Raw genomic sequence first — 26,537 nt, 5'->3', positions numbered from 1 at the left:
CCCAGTCACCTTGAAAAGGGCCTGTGTACCGCAATACATTGGTGCCTTTTTCTTAAGTGCATATTTCTTTTACTTTTTGCTATGCATTAGCCGTATCAATAAAGACTTACATTACATTTTTAGCGAGAGTGCCTTGTTGGATGGTGTTTGGACGAATGAATGGATAGATGGAGTAGGGAAGAGATGGATGGATGGATGGATGGATGGATGGATGGATGGATGGATGGATGGATGGATGGACAAAAGTGAGCAAGCAGGTGAAAGACTAACTCGGTTGTCTATCACAATCTATTCAGCAGCTTGAGCTATTCCTGTCCTGTTCCGATCAAACAACACAGCTGCTGAGGTGACCGGTGTTTTTAACGTACCTGGCATTTCCCAGTGCGGACATCGTAGAGGGCCACTGACCCCTGGCGAGCTCCCACGGCGATGCGGTGGCTGCGGTCACAGTAACCCACCATGTAGAACCTGAACAAGTGGATAAACAAACACACATCAACATTCACTGCACCCTCATGTAGTATTTTAGCAAAGAAAGAGAGACCGAATTATCAGTAAGTCTGTTCAGTAGTACTAGTTAGAAATTATTGCTTTAAGATAAGCCAACATTCTTATAATGTACATTCACATAAAAAAACCTATTGTTAATTCTTACATGAAAAGACATGTTTGACACTGACACACACACACACACACACACACACACACACACACACACACACACACACACACACACACACACACACACACACACACACACACACACACACACACACACACACACACACACACACACACACACACACACACACACACACACACACACACACACACACACACACACACACACACACACACACTGATTTTAAAAGTGTGGCAGAGTTCCACTTTGCATGGGCTTGCAATGGAAATGAACACATCTGCATCTGCTTTAAAAATAAGATTTGACTATATTTAATACAAAAAAAGCTTTGGCCAGTTGAACAGTGTTGTTAAGGCCAAGAGGAGACATAAAAGACACATTGATATATTCCATCACTAACATAGGGGACACATGCAGATTGAGCTGGTTGGGCCACATGCCCTCAGGCCGCTCTCTGTACCTGTGACTTGACCTCTGATAGGCCTTTCACACCAAAATGAACCAAGAGTCAGTTCCAGGCTGGTGTTGGGGTCAGTTCAAAACTGGTTACAGCCTTATCCCAGTTATGAACCGGTTGGTTTCACATCGACCGGAGACAGGCAAGAGAGCAACGTCATGACGTCACTGTAAACGTGTGTGTACGTCATCCGACGCCGCTGCTCTTGTGGCTAACGCTAAAGCTACCGCTAGCTTTAAGCACAACAACAGCGGCGAATACGTCTTATTTTTACACTTGTTGGCTCTCGCTTTGCTTTCTTAAGCAAACAGGACCCATACAGCGTATTCTCGCCGGTCAATTTGATCGCTACGTTCGGTAATTATGTTATGTTTACGTCTCGTAGTAGCGGTGTTTTTAAATATGGCGGGCATGAGGTTTGAGTTGCTCTGGTTGGTCAGGATAATCCCTCCCCCAACCGTTCGCGCAAGCAGTTCTTATCAAACCCTGCTCAATCCTGGGGTATGAGTTCCCCCGGTTTTTACGGCCCGGAGCAGGCTCTCTGGCGGTGTGAAACCAAAACACTGGCTCTAACTCCGAACAAGCCCAGAACTAGCTCCGATTTTGCGGCGGTGTGAAAGGCCTATGACATCCCCCTGGAGTCAACTTTACATAAGTCCTCCCTAATTCAGCCACCCCACTGACCTTATAAGGAAGTGTGGGGGGCTTGTTAACATACACACACTCCCACACAAGCGCACGCACACACACACACACACACACACACACACACACACACACACACACACACACACACACACACACACACACACACACACACACACACACACACACACACACACACACACACACACACACACACACACACACACACACACACACACACACACACACACACACACACACACACACACACACACACACACAGTTACTCACTTGCAAATGGCAGGGAAACACTCTTGCAGTCCTTTCTTCTTGACCAGGGAGCCTTCAATGCAGTACATGATGATATCCATCACCTGAACAAGAGGGAGTGGAGAGGTTAAGGAGGATTGTAGTTATGGAAATTAATTAGCCATTTTTCAGAGACATTACAAAGTTTTTTTTCTTTTTTATAAAAGCCATATATTCAAGTGGGTTGTTTTAACTGGGAGTTAGCCATCTTCAGAATTCATAACTGGGTTTCCCCCAGAAAAGTGAGGCATGGTGGGAATAGTGCTGCTCGATTTGGTGAAATTGTGAGGTTGGGATTATAGTGGACAATATTGCAATTTGCACATAATAAATAAATGGTATTATGAAATTTATGAGGGTTTTCAAGGAAGAGTGGATTGCATTTGCTTTCAGTATTCTGAAAATGCTTTCACAGACCGCATGACACGCAATGCGGATACAGCCCCGTAAAAACTTTCGGAATTGCGCGACATGTGCGTCAACAAAAAATCAACAATGCATGGTATGGTGTGTGTGTGTTCAGCTTAGAGATGGTGGGCTGCCATGGCTGGAATCCACTGGGGGAAACCCTGCATTATATACTATCTGATATGTCATACTGTTTACCTCCACCAGTAGATCCACCACGTCTCCAGGCATCTTCTCTATGAGGATGTCTATGACTCTCAGTATCTCAGGCTTGGCCCGGGCCAGAGTGCTGGTGTGAACGTTCTGCTGAGACTGGGAGTTAGCCTGGGCAGCGTTGAACCTATGAACCTGGAGAGACAACATACATAGACATGTGGTGACCACTAGATAGAGAGTCAATGACCTGACACACACTAGTTTACACTACTACATTAGAGACCGTTACTGAAGCTATTTAGTTACTCTTCCTAAACGATGTGTTCATTCTGAGGTGAGACACTACATTTTTAAATAAACTTTGCAAAATTTAAAGAAATATATTTTGTATTAAAGAATTTCAGAAATGTTTAAATAAATGTACAAATTTGGCAATAAAAATATTAGAGTGCAATGTTTGTACAGTACACATTTTGGATACAGCCCTTTTCATTTTATGAATAAAAAATTACTATGTGCAAGTCTTAAAAAATGTCTGCATGTTTTTAAGAACAAAATGTATCATAAATCAGACAATTGAAAACATATGAGCAAATCCTTTTGTAAAAAAAAACTTCAGAATAGTGCTAAGAACGATTATTGAAAGTTTTATCAATTAGATTGATTTTAAGTGATTTGGAGTATTGAAAAAAAAATTATGTTGAGATAATGGCCGTTAAAGATGGTTGTATAGGAGAAACGTATAGATGCAAACAGACAAGGTTTAGTCAAATAAACACCTAAATGTACATTTTGAACCTTTGATTTATACTAGTATGAAAGTAGACATGTTGTGGAGGCAACAATATTGAAATTGACCAGTGCAATTGATGACTAACTCAATGTAAAATGTTGAATTCAGGTATCAGCAACACACAATATGTAATAAAATAAAAAAAAATAACTAGCTGATATTTGGATGTTTGTGAAGATGTATTGACCAGTCCAGCCTCACCTCTCTAGCGATGGTGGTAATGAAGGCTGGTGGGCGGGCTGTAGCGATCAGAGAGATAGCATGGCGCGCTGAACGAGCTGAGTCTGCAGGTGGGTTGAGGGGCAGACCCATTGTAACACTGGACAGAGGGAGAGAGAGAGAGAGAGAGAGAGAGGGAGAGGGAGAGGGAGAGAGAGAGAGAGGAAGGTTCCATTAAAAATGAAGAAAACAAATATTTACCACAGAAAGATTCCCTAAGAAAACTTAGATCACAAACTCACTAAACAGTGGTTTATATTTTAGAAAAGCTCAGTCATTTGCAAAAGCATAAGTAGGAAAAAGTCAGTGTTTCAAGTCAGGTGTACGCCTACAAACTAATCTAGGAAGACCACGGTAAAGTCCTAAACAAGTCATTATGTACCCTCCACAAAATGATATGTTATTTAAAAAATATATATATATTTATTTGTATTACTTTCAAATGGACCTTAAAATTAAAATGGGTGCACCTACAGTATGATATATTTAAAGGCATCACCTTTTTATAACATGGCTCGTCTGCACTGCCAAATGTGTATGTGGGCTTCAGTCGAAATAAATGAAAGTCACCTTAGTGCAACAGTGTGGCTCATTGCTGTGTTTTAACAGTGAAACAGTGGAGATGTCAGCTCTATGGCTCAGAAGAATCACATATATCAGGCTTCACACACAGTACGTTCATTTGTTGATTTTGGGGTATTTTCATGGGGGTTCGTTCACAATAGGAATCACTTAGAACATCACCAGTGTTATCCTTCAATGAGAGACTTTATAATGATCTCAAATAAAATGGAGACTAGAATTTCATAGAGCAGGAGAAATCAGGGTTAAGACTAGAATGAAGCGGGCTGAGAGATCGGGGGCCTGACTAATATATGGAGTGAAGAGATTAGCGGGGAAGCTTATAATGTCAAGGCCGAGTCAATGGGAGCCATTCAACAGACGACGGCATAATGGACTCCCACAATGCAACAGGAATTAGACACACACACACACACACACCCTAACAGCTGGCCACACACACCCCTCGGAGTGTGCGTTTCTGTGTGTGTGTGTGTGTGTGTGTGTGTGTGTGTGAGAGAGAGAGAGGGGGGGGGGCGAGAGAGGCCACCTTGTTAAGAAATGACTCTGGGGAGCAAGAGAGAGAGAGAGGGAGGGAGAGAGGGAGTGATGGGGTGGATGGATGGATGGCACGATTCAGCTCCTCTGATTACAGATCACAGCTACAGAACCTAACTGTAATTAATGGTGGTAATATATCGGCAATATATCAGCAATATTGAAACGTTTAATTTCATCTAGCGCGGCCGGCTGTAATTGGAAACAGTCAAAGTGTTGATAAAAAGGCGGCAGGAGTTCAGAGAGCTAATTGTACCAGAACCACGAGGTTAATAACCAACGTTTAGAACAGGTAATGAAATAATCTGGAGTATTATAAGTGTGAGTGGAGCTCACGCACCCACACACACGCTTACACACACAAACCCCTTTAGAATTGTCACCAAGAGTGACCCATTTCACATTGTCATTTGATACGTTGTAATTATAAGGAAATATGGATTATAGTTGCTTCGAGTACACTCTGGAGTTTTTCTGTGTCACTTAAAGGTGCAGTCAGCAATTGTGGAGAATGCTTTTTGTCTAAATCATTTTCGTCCAAAATCAGTGAATTACCTCTCATGACGATCCACCACCTGTCTGTACTGTGTGTGAGCTCAAACGAATCCGGTGTTAATTCACAGCCCAGGCTTTGAAACTGGTATGTAAACAAAGGGGGGAAACCATAGCGACATGACCATTTTACAGAACCTAGGCTGTGTATTAACTAGAGGTGGGCATAGATTAATTTTTTTAATCTAGATTAATCTAGATTAATTTTGGAATTAATCTAGATTAATCTAGATTAAAATGGCTCATTTGAATTCATTCATAATATGTGTGTGCTCCCTAAATAATGACTCAAAGTAAGTCTTTGAGAACGTGTTTCTCAAGCCAGGTGGCGCATCAGACCAGGGGCTCATCTCCTGTGCAGGTGCACACCTAATGCATCAAGTTAACTTGCGTGCAGAAAGAGGATGTCACGGAACTCATGTCCGTTAGCTTTTCAATATAAGACTGTCAAAATAAAAGTCCCGCAAAACAATCGTTATTTTGGGGATTAACTTCTCCGCGTGAGAAATTTGAGTTGTAGGCTAGCGTGTGAGAGTGTGAGCTGGTTGATATGAGTGTGTCTCACGGCCAAAAGGGTGAGACTTGGCAGCTCTGTCAGTTGTCAAACAAAGCGGACGGACGTGGTCTCTATAGCAACGAGATCAGCTGAGCTATCACTGATAAAAAAAAATATTGTTTCTATAATGATTTCCATAGCCTTAAGCCATAGGCTAGCCTACATGTTGTGTAATTCAGTGATTTTCAACCTTTAATGAGTCGAGGCTATGCATTGGCTTTGGCGATTTCCCTTGCCTCTTTTTTTTCTCTCCACACAAAGCTCTCCCATTGCACACACGCATGCCCCGGCCGCTTCCGAGAGCACAGACTGTTAGAACTCCTACAGTAAACCAATTCCGCATTGCACAAGGTGCAAACAACCTTGGTCTTGTCGAGGTTTCCATTGGGAAGCTTCTTAAAAATACATTTTCCCTGAAGCAAACCCGGCGGCTTCCTAGCTGCATCCATGTCAGCACGTTACGTTTGATGTGGTAGGCTACACAGGTGCGAAGTCGGACTCGTTCTGACTCGTGCACTACAGTGCAATTCGGCCAGGTATACATCCGCGCTAAAATAAGAGGAACAAGAGATTAACGGCGATATTTTTTTTATCGCCGATAAGAGTCTGGCGTTAACGCAGCACGTTAACGCCGTTATCGGCCCACCACTAGTATTAACACTGGATATTTTTACAGCACAAACGCAGTGCATACAGGGAATGGATAGTGAGGAGATACTCACTGATTTAAACTACAAGCATTCTCCAGAACCACTGACTACACCTTTACCTGTAAACACATATGACACACCAGACACCACAATTTAAATTTAAACCCGATAACAAAAACTAGATAAATGTCGAAAAATAAATGAAACTGTATCGAACTGTAGTCCTTAAAGTTAAAGGAAGTGAACTGGATTATGTGTTCATCTTTAAAAATACTCAACTTGGATGAATTCACACAGTATGCAGAGCTGACAGTCAACACACACACACACACACACACACACACACACACACACACACACACACACACACACACACACACACACACACACACACACACACACACACACACACACACACACATACATACATACAAACATGCTGGGTTCAGCCTGTGTGTGAACCTGGCAACATGACTGCATTCACCGCCAGTATCACGCTGACATTACCCAGTCAATACTCTCTCACACACACACACACACACACAGTGAGTGAGGATTGGAAGTATTGATTTGTGTGAGGGAGGGAGGGAGAGAGGGAGGGAGGGAGGGAGGAGTGAATAACCACAGTCACATGATGAGAGTTACTGCTGCAAGAGAAACCAAGCCTGTGTATGTGTGACTGACTGACTGACTGACTGACTGTTTACAGGCTGGTTTGGCTCCTGGCGTTGCAGATAGGGGAACTCAACTGTTCACTAACTGCTTACAGACTGCTGGGCTCCTCTGAATCCATTTCACACTGCAGATACACATATAGGCTGTGTTCCAATCCCCATACGTTCTGCTATTTAGTATGAAAAACAGATTTAGGATGTCCCAATTCTTGCGGTCTGATTACGTATGCTTAAAAATACCCGGATGTCTACTATATCCCTCCGAGATGTATACTGTTGAAATCAGCATGCTTTTTGGGCTGTAACACCCATTAGGATTGTTGCACATAAAACATATGAGAGAGTTTATAAAATACTGTAGAATATATTGGCTCTTGACTAATTGATGATGGTCATTTTAATGCAAATATACCAAACATGTCATGGCTTGTAATACTTCTACTGAGGTGAGGTAAATGCAGTGCCTGCACTTGTACCAGAATAGTAGTTTTCTAATAGAAAAATTTTTCCAAAAAAAAATCTAGGTATCTCTACTGTTACTCAAGTAGGGTTTTCAGGTTCACTTTACATCAATGTAACACACACACACACACACACACACACACACACACACACACACACACACACACACACACACACACACACACACACACACACACACACACACACACACACACACACACACACACACACACACACACACACACACACACAAACACACGATTATGGAAAACAGAGTGGCCTGTACTTTTCTGATCACTGTTCTCTGTGTTGAAACATCCTGTTGTGTTCATGAGTCCACATCCATGGTGACAACAACAAGTACTTATCTCAGCACGGAACAAACAAACACACACACACAGATAATCAGAACATTGATTTGAAGCTCTGCATGACAAATACAATTTTTCAAAAACAGACAGAAAAACACAATGTAAAGAGGTGCATTTATCCCTGCATGTCAAATTCATACACACACACACACACACACACACACACAATAAAACATGCATTTATCTCTACAGTGGCCGCTACAAACACATCCCACTCGGACTAGAGTTCAGAATTGAAATATCGACAAGCCTACGAGAGGTCCTTGAAATTCCGACCCAAATATTATTACAGATTTACTGATGGAATTTAGAAGTTTGGAAAGTTTCAGAGGCCTGTTTCCATTATGTCCCTGGTTACTGTGTCATAGATAATATAGACAAACATGTATTCATCTAGAGTAGGGAGAAGTTAAGAGAAGTTTCTAGAGAGCTGACTAGTCATGATGCCAACACAGAAGAGTGATTTAATTTGAGCGATTTAAACAATGATAGATTATGAAATGTATGGTTCTCTTGAAGCCTTAATCAATAACCATTGTTAGCTATGGGAAATGCACACGTCATCACAGTTAACTTTTGTATAACACACTGTATGCTAAGTGTTATATTCCGACCACTATCCTTGCAGTTGACATCAAGGCTGCTGTTACAACCCTTAGGGGCCCCCGAAGTGTTCCAAGTTCACTGTGTATTAATACGTTTGACATTACCTAATCATGAGGGGGTTAGAAGAACAACCCTGTGTCAAAGCCTAGTTTTAATACAAAACACCATATGTGTGTACAATTTGAACAGGCTATGTACCGTACATAAAATTATCTAAAAATATCTTATATGAACATTAGGAATACCATAATGGACTGTGTGCATTCACTAACATAAACAGACTGTATCTCTCGTGGCAATAGTAGGATTTAGTTTTATATCATTTCTGATTATATGGTTATATATAGTTTAATTATTTATATGGTTTGTCAGCTCAAACATTAAAATAATTTCCTTAAGAAATTATAATTGTGTCACAAGGGATCCAATTGTTTTGAGCGATACACACGTACCATCTCGATCTCTCTGCATGTTGTGCAAGGCATACAGTAGGTCCCCTGAAAACCCTTTATACCAGACGTCACGCACACACACACACACACACACACACAGCAAAGTGGCAGCAGACATATCTATACTCATTTAACCAGACTGTCCCAGCTCCAGTTTCAGCCCTAATAAGATCAACTCATGCTGGCCAGTTACAATTCAGCCGGGAGAAAAACACACACACACACACACACACACACACACACACGCACGCACGCACGCACGCACGCACACACGCACGCACGCACGCACAGTCCTTTGTACCATAGATAAGAAGATGCCACTGAATCACCTTGTCTGTATGAACTCTGACCCTTCACTCATACACAATGCTGCATTTACTTAAAGCACAACCTCAGAGTGACTATAGGAAGGCAGCATTAACCTTTGACCTCTTCTGGTGGACTCTGCTGCCGTCAACATCTGTCATCAAAAACAACTATGACCAACCCAGGAAGTCCTACTAGATCACACACTGTTACAGTAACAGTGTGCGCTAATACAGTCAAGAAGAGTATCCCAAAAAATTATATGATAGGATGAACACATCAGAGGATTGGGAGAATGGCATACAACATACTGTATCTCATAGTGCTCTATTTCAAGTACTTACATTGTGCACCTATTGTAGAATAATGTTCATACTTATTTAATTCTTACTCTTTTATGATACTGTTAGATTATTATTGTTGGCTATCATTTGTGGCATTAGGCACATATTCTTTACACTTCTTTCTCTCTTATATATTTCTTAATTGGAGCAAATTCCCCCCCAGGGACCAATAATGTATTTCTGATTCTGAAAAATACATACATTAGTTTGCTTTTACCAACTTGGCAATTGTACTTTTTCAGGCTTTAAGAAAATCTTCAAATGTAAGAGTAGGACTAGACTTTGCTTCATGGTGTCACCAGCCAAAAAGGTTGGTATTCTAGTGGTCTGGGCTACCAATGGGCTTGTGCCGGAAGTAACATGGATTATTTCCCCCAGCTTTGAAAATTGTATTTCAGCTGAGGGGAACTGGCCCTTACAATCTAAAAGGGTACACCCTCTGAAGGCTCTGCACTGGCATCAATGTGACTGTTAGTTTTCTGTAGGGACAAATTTGAGTAAAATAGTTTAAAAAAAAAAAAAAAAAAAAAAAAAAAACTGATCGCACATGAACACACATGTAGACAGACAGAGGACTCCCATGTCAGAGCAACGCAGACATCGTTACATCATCATAATGTCCTGCAATCGGATTACGACCTGGCTTCCATAACTCAGTGTGTCAGCTCTATAATGGCTGAGTGTGTGTGTGTGTGTGTGTGTGTGTGTGTGTGTGTGTGTGAGTGTGCGCGTATGTGTACATACATTATATTTGTATCTATAAGCAGGCTGTACTGTTGTCCGTACTATGGAATCTAGCAGGGCAGACTGAAGGAGTGGAACAGAAAAACGCTAACAAATGAATGGAGCGTTCATTGTCTGGGACACAGGAGTGCTCTGTGAGATCAGTGTGTGTTTCTATTTTTCTATATGACTTTAATCTTAAAGTAAGTCTGTTTTAATGTGCAAGTCCAGGTGCAGTCTTTAAGGGTTCTGCATGCTGACTTGTTTAAGAACAGGCCATCTGAACATTTACCTTTCAAAGACAAGTGTCACAGTTTCCGAGTAAAGAAAGTTTGAGCCTAAAGTTATGTCCCAAGCCAGTCTTAAGTACATCTAGATTGTTTCAGTGGCATGTGATGACTATTTCAACATATAGCTGACACTACAGGATCTAACCCTTTTCCATTTAGTTTCCATGAGTCATAATGTGAGAGAAATGTGACACAACTTTGCGAGTGTTTTTTTTTTGCGATCGTCGGGCGATGCTCGGCGAATTTTGTTCCAAATGACGGAGGAGCTCGGTGTAACATTCTCAAACGTGCCGTAAGTACCAATTCAGTGTGATTTAATTTGTCGCCAATTTCACAATTTTCCTCGCGATTTTGTGTCTCCAACAATGTCTTAGTCAAGTGAGATAGGGCCTTTACTCCCACCTGCCAAATTCCGATTTCTAACATACATTCACTTTGTTCCTCTTACTTTTTATATATAAATATAAATGAATTAGATAAAGTTTGTAATTTCTCCATAACAGCAACAGCTCCTTCTGAGAGAGGTGTGTGTGTGTGTGTGTGTGTGTGTGTGTGTGTGTGTGTGTGTGTGTGTGTGTGTGTGTGTGTGTGTGTGTGTGTGTGTGTGTGTGTGTGTGTGTGTGCGTGCTAGCGTGTGTGCACTGCAGTGGACTGACTTGGCCAGCTGCTTCTCGGCGTCAGCGCAGAGCTCCAGCAGTCCCATGAGCACGGCCGACACGTCCATATATGGCTCCCACACCGTGAAGCCTCGGCCAATCAGATCGATGGCTGTGCGGCGGATGGTGCTGTGTGGAGGCAGCTTGGGGCTGGGGGGCTGCAGCAGCAAGAAAGTCAGCGCCTTACCTGTGAAAAACAATGGACAAAAAACTTCACTTGTGTGTTTAATCAAGAGATTAAAAGATTCAGGATGGTTTATTTGTCATATGCATATTAACAATTACAGCAGCAGCCATTGGCAATGACATTCTCAAGTCCCAGGCTCCTCTCAACAATGCAATATAGAGTGAAGAGAGCAACACCTGAGACACAAATAAACACAAAAGTAGTGCAAGGACACAGTGCAGATGAAGATTGTTGAGCTAAGGTGCACCATATAAGTACAAAGTATAATGCAAAATACAGTTAAATTAAATGTAGAACAAATAGAATACTGTACATGGAAATAATAACTGTAGTGAAATAGGATACTGTACATTCAAAAGAATAATGTTAAATATAGTTTTAAATAAATATGCGATATGGTATCATATGGTAAAGTACACACTCAAATTCAAACAATGGGCTAATTTACATTCCCTACACTCTGAAGCAATGTAAACAGATAATGGTTAAAAGACTGATGGACATATCAGCTCTATATGACTTGAGTGTCACTGCAGAGGGTCAAAGAGCCCCGCCCCTTCATAGTGACATTGGGGGCATTTGAAAAAAAGAAGGAATGTCTAAACAGGTATCCTATCTTTTAATAAGGAAAAAATAATAAATCTTGATGTTCCAAATCAGGTTTGGGTAGAAATGATTCAACTTCTGTGCCCCTCACACACACACACACACACACACACACACACACACACACACACACACACACACACACACACACACAAAAGATGATAAAGACAGCGAGCTGGATGGGGGTCACTTCATAGCTGACCTGACATTTGAGCCAGTCTCTGTGGGGACACACTGACCATTAAGACTCCAGAAAAGATCCCCCATCCCTCAATAACAACCCCTCCCCCAAAGACATATACACACATCGCACACACACACACACATCGCACACACACACACATCTCGCACACACACACACACACACACACACACACACACACACACACACACACACACACACACACACACACACACACACACACACACACACACACACACACACACACACACACACACACACACACACACACACACACACACACACACACACACACACACACACACACACACACACACTTTAGCAGAATCTTCACAAAGTGCTTCTAAAAAAAGATAAAGTCGGAGGGAAATCGAAACGGAGAGAAGCAGATTAAACATCTGGTTTCTGGTTTTCGTTTGGAAATGGGAACAGAAAACTCAATTCCTCATTTACTTACCTATTCAATTCAGTTATCATACGTGCATCGTTTGGCTCTAGCATAAAGAGACTCTACATTTGCAACAAGGAGGCTCCTTCCCTCTTCTACTCTGTGAGCCCATTCAAAGATCAATACGGGTCATTGAATTGTCGCTTGAAATGTAAATGCCAAACAGTCATAACAAGAAGAAACATATAATATAAAACAAGATAATTTACTTGGAAGCATGACTAATTCTGTGGTGGTTTCTAAAGGTCCTCCAGTCTCCACACACACACACACACACACACACACACACACACACACACACACACACACACACACACACACACACACACACACACACACACACACACACGCACACAGACACACCTAATCTCATCAACTGGATCTCCTGGCATTTCATCATCAGTCCGCCTTAAATGGCAAACCCCCTTTCTTTATTGGTTTAAATCTACACACACACGGCCTATAGATGGGCCTATGATATATATATAAGGCTGGAGGCTAAGTGGGTTAGCATAGCCGTCACAATACATTCCGGTAACGACAGATAGAGCCCTATAACTGCTTTAGCAATTGCGCTACATTGTTATAGTGTAAGAGATGGATATCGCTGCTAACGTTGTAAGCAGATATGTTATGTCTGTTGACCCTGCGTGTAAAAGAGCATACCCTTTTTTTTCTATTCTTCATACTACATACAGAAGGCTCTGTCGGTGTGATGTCACTTCCGGCGTGCACTGGATTGTGGGTCAGAATCTCACAAATAGCATGCTGATTTCGACACTAAAAGACCCGACCGGATCTAGCAGAAGGCATCCTTGTATATTTAAAGCATACTAAATCCGACCACAAGAATTGGGACATGCTACATTTTTTTTTACCATACTAAATAGCAGAAAGTGTGGGGATTGGAATGCAGGGAAAGAGTCAAGCATGCAGAATAGGTGTGTTGCTACTAGGGTTGCAAAATTCCGGGAATTTTCAAAGTTGGAAACTTTCCATGGGAATTAACGGGAATTTATGGGAATTAACGGGAATTTTGGGAATTAACAGGAATAAACGGGAATTTACTAAATTTAAAGCTACCCAAATGCATTACATTCTCCTAACAATGTTATTTCAGTCCTGGCAAATGTTCTAGACTGTAAAAAGCAGTTTTTTCAACTAAGTTTTAATATATTTATGAACATTTAATTTCAAATCAGATTTTTAAAAAAAGTTTGAGACACCCAACTTGATATAATTTATTGATTTTTACTAGACCAGGCTTACAGAGGCTTAAACAGTGATTTTAAATATAGTTGGGGACAATATATTTTAGCATAATCTTGACTAAAACAACCAGATTTTATGCAAGTACACTTGGCAAATTGCACATAGCACACATCCTACTGCAGGGGTACTGAGACCATGCCCCCTACATGCACTGTGCATTCCTCCATCACATGGGGGGCATTTGACTTTATTCATTGAATGGGTGGGGTCAGACAGATGAGTAATATTTAACATTCATCTTTTTGTTGTTCAGTGAAATTATTGATTGTTCATAAAATAATCAAAACTTGAAAATTCTTTTTACAAATAAATCTGTTCAAATGTAATGTTTTTTGATTGTATTATTTTGCATGGATGTCTGCCTATGACCAAACATAGTGTTTATATGTTTAGATTTATGTTTGGATATGAAAAAAAATCATTTAAATTACAGACATTTAGTTAATTCCTATAATTTCCAATTTTGAATATTCCCAAAATTCCCGAGCGAAAGTTCCCGTGGAAAGTTTCCGGAAAGTTTCCGGTAATTTACCGGAAACTTTCCACCCCTTTGCAACCCTAGTTGCTACTCAGTGAGAGGCTGGTTCAACTTTGACCCTTCAACGTGACGTGAGCAAACAACCAGAGCCAAAATCAATCCTGTTTTTGTTACATACATCAATATACATACTAACAATGGATTGTAAATATCAGCAGTCATAGGGCTCTGAGGGAACTTTGACCTACAGCTAATGATTATTACAAATCATTAAGACCACCAACAGACATCTATGAAACTATTTCTCCATGCTTTTTTTCACCACATTTTTTTTTCTACACCAGTAGGATTCTGTTCTTTCAGCTTTTGGCAGGTTGACCCACACGATCTGATTGTATTTCCTGTTGCTTTCAAAGAAATAAGGAGGTCCTTATTAACATACACGTTGTTTTGTAACGCTGTGCAGTGTTCTATCATGTTTCACTTTGACATTGTCTGCTTCAATTGGCCACACAGACAGTAAACACTACATATAGAAAGGCACTGAATGGAAAAAGAAAGAAGACAAAAGTACATTTTAAAAGATTAAAGTTTGTAGGAAGCCGTGGGTCTGGATGGACATTGTTTTGGTTTTTGTCATTGACAATGAGAAAAATATAGAATGACACCAGCCTTGATCCTCTGAAAAACTGAATGAAAAAGGCTATCACGTGTAACATTCTTGTAGTGTGAGTTGTATTACATATGCTAAAAGCCTTTTTAAAACCCTTCAGTTCTCCCCCATAGGAACAACTTAACGTTGCCTTCAAATGAACTGATAATCAATAATAAACTTGCTAGGTGACCGTGTGGGAGCATGGAGGAGGAGGAGGGGGGTGGGGGTGGGGGGCAGTATGATTTAGAGATCATTGGTCAAAAGGTCAGCAGTCAAATTCAAACCCCTGACATTGTTAATACGTGGGTACGTGCTCTTCACAGTGAACCAGCAGAACCCCCCCAAACCCATACACACACACACACACACACACACACACACACACACACACACACACACACACACACACACACACACACACACACACACACACACACACAGGGCCTCAGAGGTCATGATGTCAAAGTTCAACGCAGTGACAGTGCATGTGGGTGGGCAGGTGTGTGTGTGTTAGACGTGTGAGTGTGTGTCTCTATAATGAACCTGATGGTGTTTTTATCTGTCACACTAAAAAAAGCCTCTATTTTTTTTCTGGACAATTAAACACGCCCGTTAACAATCATTGGCTGGAATGAGATCAAAATGAACAGCCCCTCCCCCCTTTTGGTCAGCGAGCAGGAAGTGAGAGAGGGTACGGACTCGGGGGTCCATTTCTCACGGCGGACATCTTTGTTTAAAGGCAGGCCCGGACCCAAATGAACCAATAGCTATCGACAAAACATCAGCCAGGCCATAATGAGCTGTTAGTTAGCGCAGTAAACATGTCACATTAACACACACAGAGAGAGGGTGATTAGAGCAGCAGTAGGAGGGAGAGAGCGAGGGAAGGAAGGAAGTAGGGAGGAATGGAGGTAGAGAGTGTGAAATAGTGACAGATTGGTGACGTCTAAAGTTTACCAGGCCGAGGCGATCATTAACGGGTTTTCTCTACTTTCTTTCCTCCATCGGCCCTGCCCCCTTTCTCTCTCTCTCTCTCTCTCTCTCTCTCTCTCTCTCTCTCTCGCTCTCTATTTCTCTCTCTCTCTCTTCCTCTGTTTGAGCTTAAATGGGAGGTGAAGGTAAATCAATGTTGGGGACTTGGTAGGAGGATGAGAGCCGGATCAGACCGGCTGCAGGGAGAGGGAGAGAAAAAGGGGGAAAATACGAAACAATTGAAGAAGAGAATGAACGAGAGCCAGTTTCTCCATTACTCGTCTATATGTTAAAACATTAACTTAAAACAATATGAGTTATATCTGCTCAACAACCATTAGATAAACATAAAGAATACCAGTGGAGACATACCCAACTGGAAGCTAGCAATATGGCTAATTTGGCTGGCTAATGTGTCATGGACATAGATAGTATATAAAAGGTCAAGGCTGAGAATCTTCCTAGCTAACTAGCATCTTACATAGCTTTCAGCACCCCAAGATTTTGGTTTTCACTGTGCCAATTTCTAGTCTGAGCAGGCACTTTATACTTTATACTTGCTAGCCAGTTTTAAGTCCAATAAGTATGGAATACTTTGGAATGAAAAAAGTCTTCATATTGCTGATTCAAAATGGAAACATTAGCTGGGTTTGCTGCACACTAGAGACGTCGTAGCTCCCGTCACCTGTCCTTGTCCTTCGTCAATTCTTCTACAGTACAACATGAAAAAACTCAACTTCCCATCAGCTCTCATGAATGTTTTAGACTGCCAGGCCTCACACAGTGAATGGGGCCTGTCTCTGAAGGGAAGGACCCTGGAGTATTTTTTTCGAGATTTACTGCGAGCGTTATTGTTCGGCGTCGGTCGGTACACACTGATCTATAGTTTGACTCTTTTATACTGTCCGACAACATCCTCCTCTCCCTCCGTCATCATCCGTCCCTCCGTCCTTCCTTCCTTCCTTCTCTTTCCTTCCTTCCATCCTTAAGCTCAATCTCCCCCCTCTCTCCGCCCATATGAAAACATCAATCTATTCTACGCTATATAGACTCCTGGTAGCCTCCCCTCTCTATGTACGGACAGGTCTCATTCATCACACACACAGCGCCCGCACGCCAACAACAGCAATCCATCTTTCAATTTCATAAGAGAGAGAGAGAGAGAGAGAGAGAGAGAGAGAGGGGGGGGGGTGTTGGAGAGAGGGTGGAAGAAGGGAGAAAAACAACAAACGAGTGAAAGGAAGACAAGGGTGAAAAAAAGAGTAAAAGGCAGTTATGAAAGGAGCACACACAACACGTGAGAAAGGAACAGAGAGAAAAAAACATAAATAATGTCCTTCAAGACATTCTTTTTATAGTCCTCTGTAATTGTCTGCTTGAGCTTTTTATTAAGTAATAGCACGTTTTAAAGGGTATACGGTCACACTCACACTGTGTTCTCAGCTAAAGGAGCTAAACAGGAGGCTGAGGTGGTGAATAGGTCAGTAAAGTTAAGTATGTGATTTTGACCTTGGAGACTTTGGTAGGTTTCCCGTCACCTACAAGAAAGCAATGCTGGTTTCTGACCATGAGCAGAGTGGTAAACTGGCCTTAAAAAGGGAAATGATGGTATTAAGTAGGGCAGGGTAATGTCAATAACCTCAAAATGCAATTCAATTATGATTCTTTAGGTCACAAATTCAATATGATTTTGATCCAATTGCTTAAAAAATCGATTAAATAATATGTGTAGATGACATTTTTCAGACGGAACTGTATTTTTTTCTCCTATATTATTCTACACCGATGCTAATATAGACAGATTATTAGACAGTATCGGTCGGCTTCATGTTGTAGGAGGGGAATTTTTTTTTTTTTTTTTTTTCTGAATCGACATTGAATTGAGAAAAAAAATATTTTGCAATGCATTAATGAATCAGTATTTTACCCTGCTTCATTTCCTATAAATATAGCTAGGACAACTTCAAGGCTGATGAACATCCTATATGATAACACCAGACAGGGTCGCATCACATCTAATTCATTCATTATTTATTTCTCTCACTGTACGGCTCTGACAGCTGTAATAACATTTCCTTGTTTTTTTTTCAGATCTCCTTATGCTGACACCCCTGCTGAATTCTGCTAATTCTGACTGCAGGGCTTCAACCTTCATTCACATGTACTCATAAACATGCAGCATTCATCGAGTTGAAGCCAGCAGCTTCCAACAGGTTTGTGCAGTTGGGAGAGTCGGCTTAATAAGGCTTGGAGCCTATGGTGAATAGCAAGGAGGCTTAAGATAAGAAAAGCAATGGCCAAAATCCCCATTGTTGTTCTTTTGTTAAAAGCAATAATGTCCAGTGTTGAATCCTAAGTCTTGTTAACCAATTCTTGGATTTCATCTGGTTCAATTCATACCTTGTTTTATTCAGTTGGGGGATCATACGGTATCATGATAGCCAGCCCGAGGGGTCATGAAAAGGGGTGGAACTGTGGTGCTCGAAGGGATCAATTAAACCTTCAGCTGTTTTCATCTAATGGTTCATGTGCCTGGGGTTTGGTGTGGAGGTTTGTGTTGCGTCCACACAGGTGAACTTGACCACTGGGTCCAGGGCCAAACTAAAGCAGCATCACGCTCCACAGCCTATCAGGGAGAGACCAGAGTTCTGTCGCCAGGCGGATTCCCCCCGAGGGGCAGCCAATCGGAGGGCTGGAGCAGTGGGACGGAAGAGTGGCTCTGCTTAGTGCAGGTTTGATGCCCACAACCAAGGTCCTCACGCTGCAGGCCCCAGCGTGGCACACAGGCTGTCAGTGCCAAGCTCCTTGTAGGTGTCAAGCTTGGTGGGGGAAAATCAATCCTATCCCTCTCCTCTCCTCACCTCTAATCCAACACTGAACTTTCTACTTTGGCAGTTGTGTAGTTCTGAGTTTGGGAAAAACCAAGAACCAAGAAAAAGGGAACCGCTGAACATTTTAGCACACCCGTCTGAAAGTGGGAGGTTGTCGATTGAGATTGTTGAGCCAATGTGACGTCACATTGCTAAAAGTACCACAACCCCACACACACGCACACACACACACACACACACACACACACACACACACACACACACACACACACACACACACACACACACACACACACACACACACACACACACACACACACACACACACACACACACACACACACACACACACACACACACACACACACACACACACACACACACACACACACACACACACACACACACACACACACACACACACACACACACACACCTTTACTAAATAGCACCTGCTCAGACATCAAGAGAAAATATTACAACGTAATAATGATATCTAGCAGTAACCTACATTTTACACAGCGGTAACCTACATTTTAAAACTGCACCTGTCTACAAACAGGTTAGCATCTTTGTGAGGCTGCTGTAGCTAAATCCTAACGTTAGGATGCTAACATGCTCACAATGAGAATGTTCACATGCTAATGATGAAGAAGGTAATGTTCAGAATCATTCTATTGTCATTGTACAGTGTGCAACGAAAGTGTAGCAGCATGCAAGTATACACACAAACACAAAAATATAAAAATAGCAAAAAAATAGTGCAGGGCACTAGCAAATGTTTTTTACATCTTTGTTTGGCATGTTAGCATGCCAACAGTTACTAAAAACTTGATTTACAGTTAAGCCTGATGGGATATGCCATTATTTTTCGAAGCTATTTGGCCACAAACCAAAAGACGGTACAATGCTGGTCATAAGGGTTCCCAAATGTCATTAGGATTCATTTACTGAGGACCTCAAAATGTCAGTTCCGAATTTCCTGACCATCCATCCAACAATTTGTCCAGTTATTTTCAAAGCGCTGTTGTAAAAAGTCCAGTGAAAGTAGCCAGTAGGAATGACTCTCTGGGGGACCATGAATGAATGGCAACCCATCCAATGCTTGCTGAGTTATTTCAGTCTGGAGCAAAATGATGAACCGACTGACAACTGCCATCCCTTAGAGCCAACCGGCTAATGTGGCTGAAAAAAGAAGAGTGGGGAATTTGTTGGACATATCGAAATGCCCAGTCCCTCATTAATGATACTGTTTGGGTAGAAGAGGCTATTCACAGTGGTTAGAGACCTAAAGGTGGACAAGGAGCTTGATTTGTTACTGGCAGTATTGGAGATGCAGTAGACAGCAAACTAGTGTAATTAATACAAATTAAAGAGGTGAAACAAGATTATGGGAAAAATAGATTCTCAAAGAAAAAAAAAATCAATGAAAGTATCAGTTCCACAACCGCTGACTTCACTGGGCTTTCCAACCCGACAGAATCCTCCTATTAATGACATATTAGAAACCTCCTCCGTTTTAAAAGACAGTGGAAACGCAATAGGATTGAAATATAGCTTAGCAATATATAGCTGTATTCCCGCTCAAACCTGGGCTCATTTAGTCAGTGCAACTTAGCACAAGCTGCATTAACATTAGAAGTCCGAGGTAAAATGAACCCATTATAAACTGCAGAAAAGCTACTCAGATGCTAAGTGACAAAGAACCGGCCCCAATAACATCATAAGCAATGTAAGAACACGTACAAAAAATAAAATGTATGTGGCTGGTCCTGGGAGGCTTGACTACATGCCCAGTACAATGCTGCGTGTGTGTGGATAGAATAGTACACTAAAATACTACTCACTGTCATAGTAAAATTGATAATGAAGCTGCTATGTCTCAATTATCTAGGAAGGGACATATTGACATCAAAACGTTTTACCACTAAATATTACACCCCTGTCTTCAACATACTAACATTAGGTTGCTATTACATTATTTTTATAGATTCATCATCCCTCAAAAAAAACATTGAATTAAAAAAATGTATAAAAACAATCAAAATAAGACTAAGGGTCTTACAATAACAATATTATTTTAATTCTTTTTTTACATTTCTTTTCAGTTGATCATGTCAAGCAAAACTGCCTCCATGACACCCGTAACATAATCACAAATATATCCTAAACGGTTGCGTCCTCACTTCTCTCATGCAGTAGCAGTACTCACATGTGTGTCTTGCCAGTGAGTAGTTGGAAGAGGCTCCGCTGGTCAGTCCGAAGCCTTCCGGGGCCTGTCCTCCGGTCCTAGCCCTGGCCGGCCCCTTAGGAGGCTCGATCTCGGCCCCGAACTCTGCCCCGATCACCCCCAGCAGCACGATGGCCGTGGCCTGCTTGCGGCGCTCCTCGTACGAGTTGGAGATCTTCTTGGCGTTGGGTGGAAGGTTTGAAAGACATCCTGGTAGAGGGACAGAGAGAGAGAGAGAGAGAGAGAGAAATATATATAAATAAACGTGTCTATTTATTTATTTATTTTTATTATTATTCTTATTTTTTTAAAGGAATAGTTCAACATTTTTCATTTTTAGCTCTTTAGCCTTAGACTCAAGAAAAGGTGACAGAAACCGTTCCGTTAATAACTGCGAGTGCAATTTTGATTTAGAAAATGGTCATAGGTCTCTCATCCAGGTTAGCTTAGCTCAAACACTGGTAGTCAAGGTGGAGCAGGTCAAAAGATAAACTTTACAACATCACTTTACACTCCAGTGTGCTTGTTGGGACTTGTTTATATACACCATGTATTGTTGAACTCTTTATTTTTTACACGTTATGTGATTTTAAAATCACTAGGAAAACGGGAAGGGCCCGTGACGGCTGGTTCCCGTTGTCTTTTCTTTAACAGGAGAGTAAGGTAAAAAGCTAAAGATAATTGTTTTTGCACTATTCCCTTAAATACATTATTTAATAATGATAATACAGTACATTTCAAATCTATACTTGTGTTAGCCTTTGAAGTGAGTCCACCCCCCAGAAGCTGATACAATAACATACACTTTAGGTCACTATATACACAACATGGCAAGCTATATATTACAATCAGAGACAAAAACAAAACAAAAGTCATGACATGTTCATTTCTGTCATTTCCAAATCACCTCTGAAGAATTAGTTAATGGAAAAAAATAATAAAATTGTAAAAAGGCCAACTGCTCTGTTCCAAGATAACAAAATTCAAACCTGCAGTATAGCTTAAAAAAAACAGACATTCAAATGGTGCTTTCAACACAGTTTGCTGGATTGGGTGACTTTCTCAATTTAGGTAAATGATAAAGAACACTGTAGATTATTAGGAAGTATCTAAAGGGTGCTGTAGGTCTGTTCATTTCCTTAGCTTAGAGTACAGCGCTCTGAGCTTGCAGGGGATATATTTTTTGTTTCCATTTCATTCTTTTTCTTCCTTTTCATGGTGAAAGGTGGTTAAAAAAAACGCAGCAGGCCTGTGAGTCTCCAGCAGTGAGTCGATAACAACTGAACAGGCACACTTCTATTGTCCGGGTATTAACCATTACTTACACACACACACACACACACACACACACTCACACACACTCACACACACTCACGCGCAGGCAGGCACACGTCTTATTGTCCCCGCTGAAAGCCTTTAGTCACAGTGCAAACACACACACACGGTCATGTTCACAGACCTCTGTAAGGATTTTGGACACGTGCAACTAGAAGCCTTTTGTTACGTGTGTGTGTGTGTGTGTGTATGTACGTGTGTGTATGTGTGTGTGTGTGTGTGTGTGTGGGTGGGCGTGTCCGCCCATTGTGTCCACCAAGAGGACCTCCAAAATAACCTCTTTTGTGTGTAGCATGTAACAGGGTCTACACAGCGGGGGAACTGCAGCAGCCCCCTAAGAGGGAACTCATGAGTGTGTGTGTGTGTGTGTGTGTGTGTGTGTGTGTGTGTGTGTGTGTGTGTGTGTGTGTGTGTGTGTGTGTGTGTGTGTGTGTGTGTGTGAGCAATAAGTGTGTGTGTCTGTATGAGTATCACAGTAGGGGGACGAGAGCTCCTTACACACCTTGGATCAAAGACCATATAAGGACTACAATAAAAAACGGTGTGTGAGCGTGTAACCTTCAAACACACACATGCGAAACACACTATTCTACCGCCTCTTCCCGCTGATTTCTATTTCTTATTTTCTCCCTCTCTGGATGAGCGAGCATTGCATTATTATGGATTTGTATCGCAGGTGAACAAGCACTTGCTCACCGCGCACTCACACACACACACACAACCTGTGAGGTTGGTTGAGGGGTGAGTAAGCAAGCTGGGTGTGATGAATAGAGAAAAAGAGAGAGAGAGAGTTGGTCACTGCTGTGTCTACTCCCTGTTAATATTTAAGGACTGTTCTCTTCCAGTGGGTTGGGTATTTGAACGTCATTTGATCCTGGAGGAAAAGACGTTATTACTGAAAAGTGTGATAATGGCTTGTAGGAAGGTTATGGACTGACGTTGTTAAAAATGTTCTAACGCGTATAGATGTTGAGGCACGCACACACACACACACACACACACACACACACACACACACACACACACACACACACACACACACACACACACACACACACACACACACACACACACACACACACACACACACACACACACACACACACACACACACACACACACACACACACACACACACACACACACACAACAATCTGATCTCAGAACAGCTCAATGTAAATACGCCAGAGAAAAGGAGCCTTCAAGATAGATTAAAATCCAAGATGTATTGCAGCCAGGTGTTGAAAAGGTGTAAATGCATCCTGTCTTTCCAATGATTTTTAACACACAAGAAGATGTGGAGGTCACACTTGAGCTATAGTAGCATGTCTCTGGTACTTGATCAGTTCACCTACTGAATGATCTGTGCGGGTGAGAGAGAGAGAGAGAGCATTGATTTGTATTGCGTGAGGGAGTGGGAAGATGATCGCTCGAAGTTCATGAACACAATTCGCCCCACGAATGTGTGTGTTAATTTATTGATTGTTGCTAGCAGTCACTGCTAGGTGAGAGTTGAAACTAACAGAAACTTAACATGCTAAAAATTAAATGCACTAGACTTTTTATGGGCACACACGTACGCACACACACACCTTAAAAATATCTTTCTTTTCAATATTCCGTCCACTTCCGTGCTCGTTTCAGAGCCCATTTTTCAGAGTGTATATATGGGGGCCCCCTCCCCCCTATATTTCCATACTATATCCTGGTTGCTTTTTTTATAATGAGATTGCTAAAGGCCAGCTGTCATTTGGAAGAAGGCCCAGCGGCCGGCCTCTGATAAATGGATTATAGATGGCATCCATCCACCCCGGGCCAGACTGGGCCAGTAGATAACAGAATTAGAGATAGACTCCCCAACTACAATCACTAAAAAAGTTGAGATTTACAGAGAGGGGGAGAGAGAGATGGGGAGGGGAGAAAGAGAGATAGAGGGGGAGAGGGAGAGAGAGGGGGAGAGAGAGAGAGAGAGGGAGAAAGAGAGAGTGGGGGGGAGAGAGAGAGAGAGGGGAGAGAGAGAGAGAGAGGAAAGAGGTATCTGCAGATATGGTATTTCAGGAAGTCCCTTAACTGTTAGCAAGGTTGTATGGCAGGAAAGTATTAATTTTTTTTGTCATACTTTGACTTTTATATTCAAATTACATTCAAAAATCATGGCCATATATCTACATGGAATAACTTATTATTGTACATAGTGTATATATCTTTTTATAATATGTTTTACAGTACATTTTGACATGTCACTAGATTTTTATTTCTATTTTATACTATTCAACCTGACATATTTTTACTGTATGTTTATTGTTATGCAACATCAGACCACAGCACATGCCTTGTATGTGTGTGAGGGAAAACGGCAAAATACCCTTTTCCGATTGTGATAACTGGTTAAGTTACTGATTCCTTTCAGCAGAGTGAAGAGGTGATGTCATCCTGTTAACAGTGCCTGATTGGTCCGGCAGCTATCTGTCAAGATCAATCAATTCTCTGAAGATTTTCCTGCACTGAGCTTATGAGATTTGGTCTGTGCTGATTACCTGCTACACCACCCACCCATAGTTTGATTCCTCCTACCTCATTCAAAATCTTTAGTTACAAAATTATTGTTTTGAAAACAAATGCTAATGCTTTCAGCAAGATGTTTTTCACGCCCTGAATTTTGTCTATCAGGCAACCTTCAGCTTGGTGGAGGGTTTGGGATATGTATGCAGCCTAAGTGAAAGTGCTATAGTGAGTAGGGGCTGAAAAAAACTACTGTTAACTATGTTTTTGGGGGAAAAAAATAGCATATATAGTTTGATTTAGGATGACTGTGGAAGTGTAATTATCTGACATATATACTGTATTTAGTTTGAGAGTTTTATTTTAAATGATTGTTAAAAAAAACAAACCTGAAGAACCCTTCATTGTGCCCCCCCCACCCCCACACACACACACACACACACTTTTTAAAGGGAAATACTTTCAGCCGAGTCTTACAACAATGTCATTTGTGTAGCGTACAACTGACTGAAGTCAAAACCATCAGGCCAAGGTAGGAATTTTTCCCCCTTTACCAACCCAATAAAAAATATCAAATATGATATGACCAGAGAGCTAATATACAAACTAAAATATACCAGAAAGCTTGTTGTTGTTAGAGTAGTTTTCTAATCTAACCTGATGGATTTAAAATATTCCATTGCTGAAGCGTGTTTGGACCGTTTTGAGAAATTCAATCTCATAACTTGTTTTTAGTTCTGGGAGATCCCAAAGTAAAAAGAGAAAAAAGGTAGACGATAGGACAAGACGCATTTTAGAAAAACTAAAATCACACACGTAGTGAGTGACCACTTTTAATTTGACACAGTGGTCCAGCCAGAACATTAAAAAAACTAACTGAGGACAAGTCTTGCAGAAGTCATGTGTGAGGGTTTTTTTTTGTGGACAGTACATCAGCTACAGTAGCACCACTTCCTGTCTGTGTGTACCTGCTCTCCACTCAGGCCTGTGTGTGTGTGTGTGTGTGTGTGTGTGTGTGTGTGTGTGTGTGTGTGTGTGTGTGTGTGTGTGTGTGTGTGTGTGTGTGTGTGTGTGTGTGTGGACGGACTGATTGATTTTTGAAGTCCATCGATCTATCTTTTGCTTGGCGGCCGTCAGATCTATCATAATGACATTGGATCTAAATCCTATTTGTTGGGCCGACCCGCGCCCAAACATAACCCAATAAACTAAAGACGCACTCCCCCCCCCCTCGCCGCTGGCCTCCGCCTCTGCTAAATCTTCATAAAAAAAAACATGGATGGATTGGGATAAAAAGGCTTTCTAGCTGAAATGACATTATCCATAAAGGAAGGAATCTATTAAAAAAAGGGGCCGGATTGTGTAATGCAACAACCTGTGGAGTCCATCAATCAATGGGAAAATATGTCTTGAAAGGCAAGAACTCCT

At 41.5% G+C, this 26,537-nt stretch overlaps 1 protein-coding gene across 1 annotated transcript in view; it reads right to left on the bottom strand.

Annotated features, from left to right (window-relative positions):
• The window catches only part of wdr7 (WD repeat domain 7), a 105,883-nt gene that overhangs the window by 14,367 nt on the left and 64,979 nt on the right, over positions 1–26,537 (bottom strand). The window contains exons 23-28 of the mRNA XM_080047323.1: positions 21,255–21,482; positions 11,392–11,578; positions 3,613–3,730; positions 2,661–2,810; positions 2,037–2,119; positions 369–468 (exon numbers count right to left, since the gene is read on the bottom strand). Coding sequence (XP_079903449.1) covers positions 369–468; positions 2,037–2,119; positions 2,661–2,810; positions 3,613–3,730; positions 11,392–11,578; positions 21,255–21,482 — 866 coding nt within the window. The remainder of the gene's footprint in view (positions 1–368; positions 469–2,036; positions 2,120–2,660; positions 2,811–3,612; positions 3,731–11,391; positions 11,579–21,254; positions 21,483–26,537) is intronic.

This window comes from Ammodytes marinus, assembly GCF_949987685.1.
Source record: "Ammodytes marinus genome assembly, chromosome: 18".
Taxonomy (NCBI): domain Eukaryota; kingdom Metazoa; phylum Chordata; class Actinopteri; order Uranoscopiformes; family Ammodytidae; genus Ammodytes; species Ammodytes marinus.
Note: the sequence above shows the minus strand (reverse complement) of the source record. Positions and strands in the feature narration are given on the sequence as shown.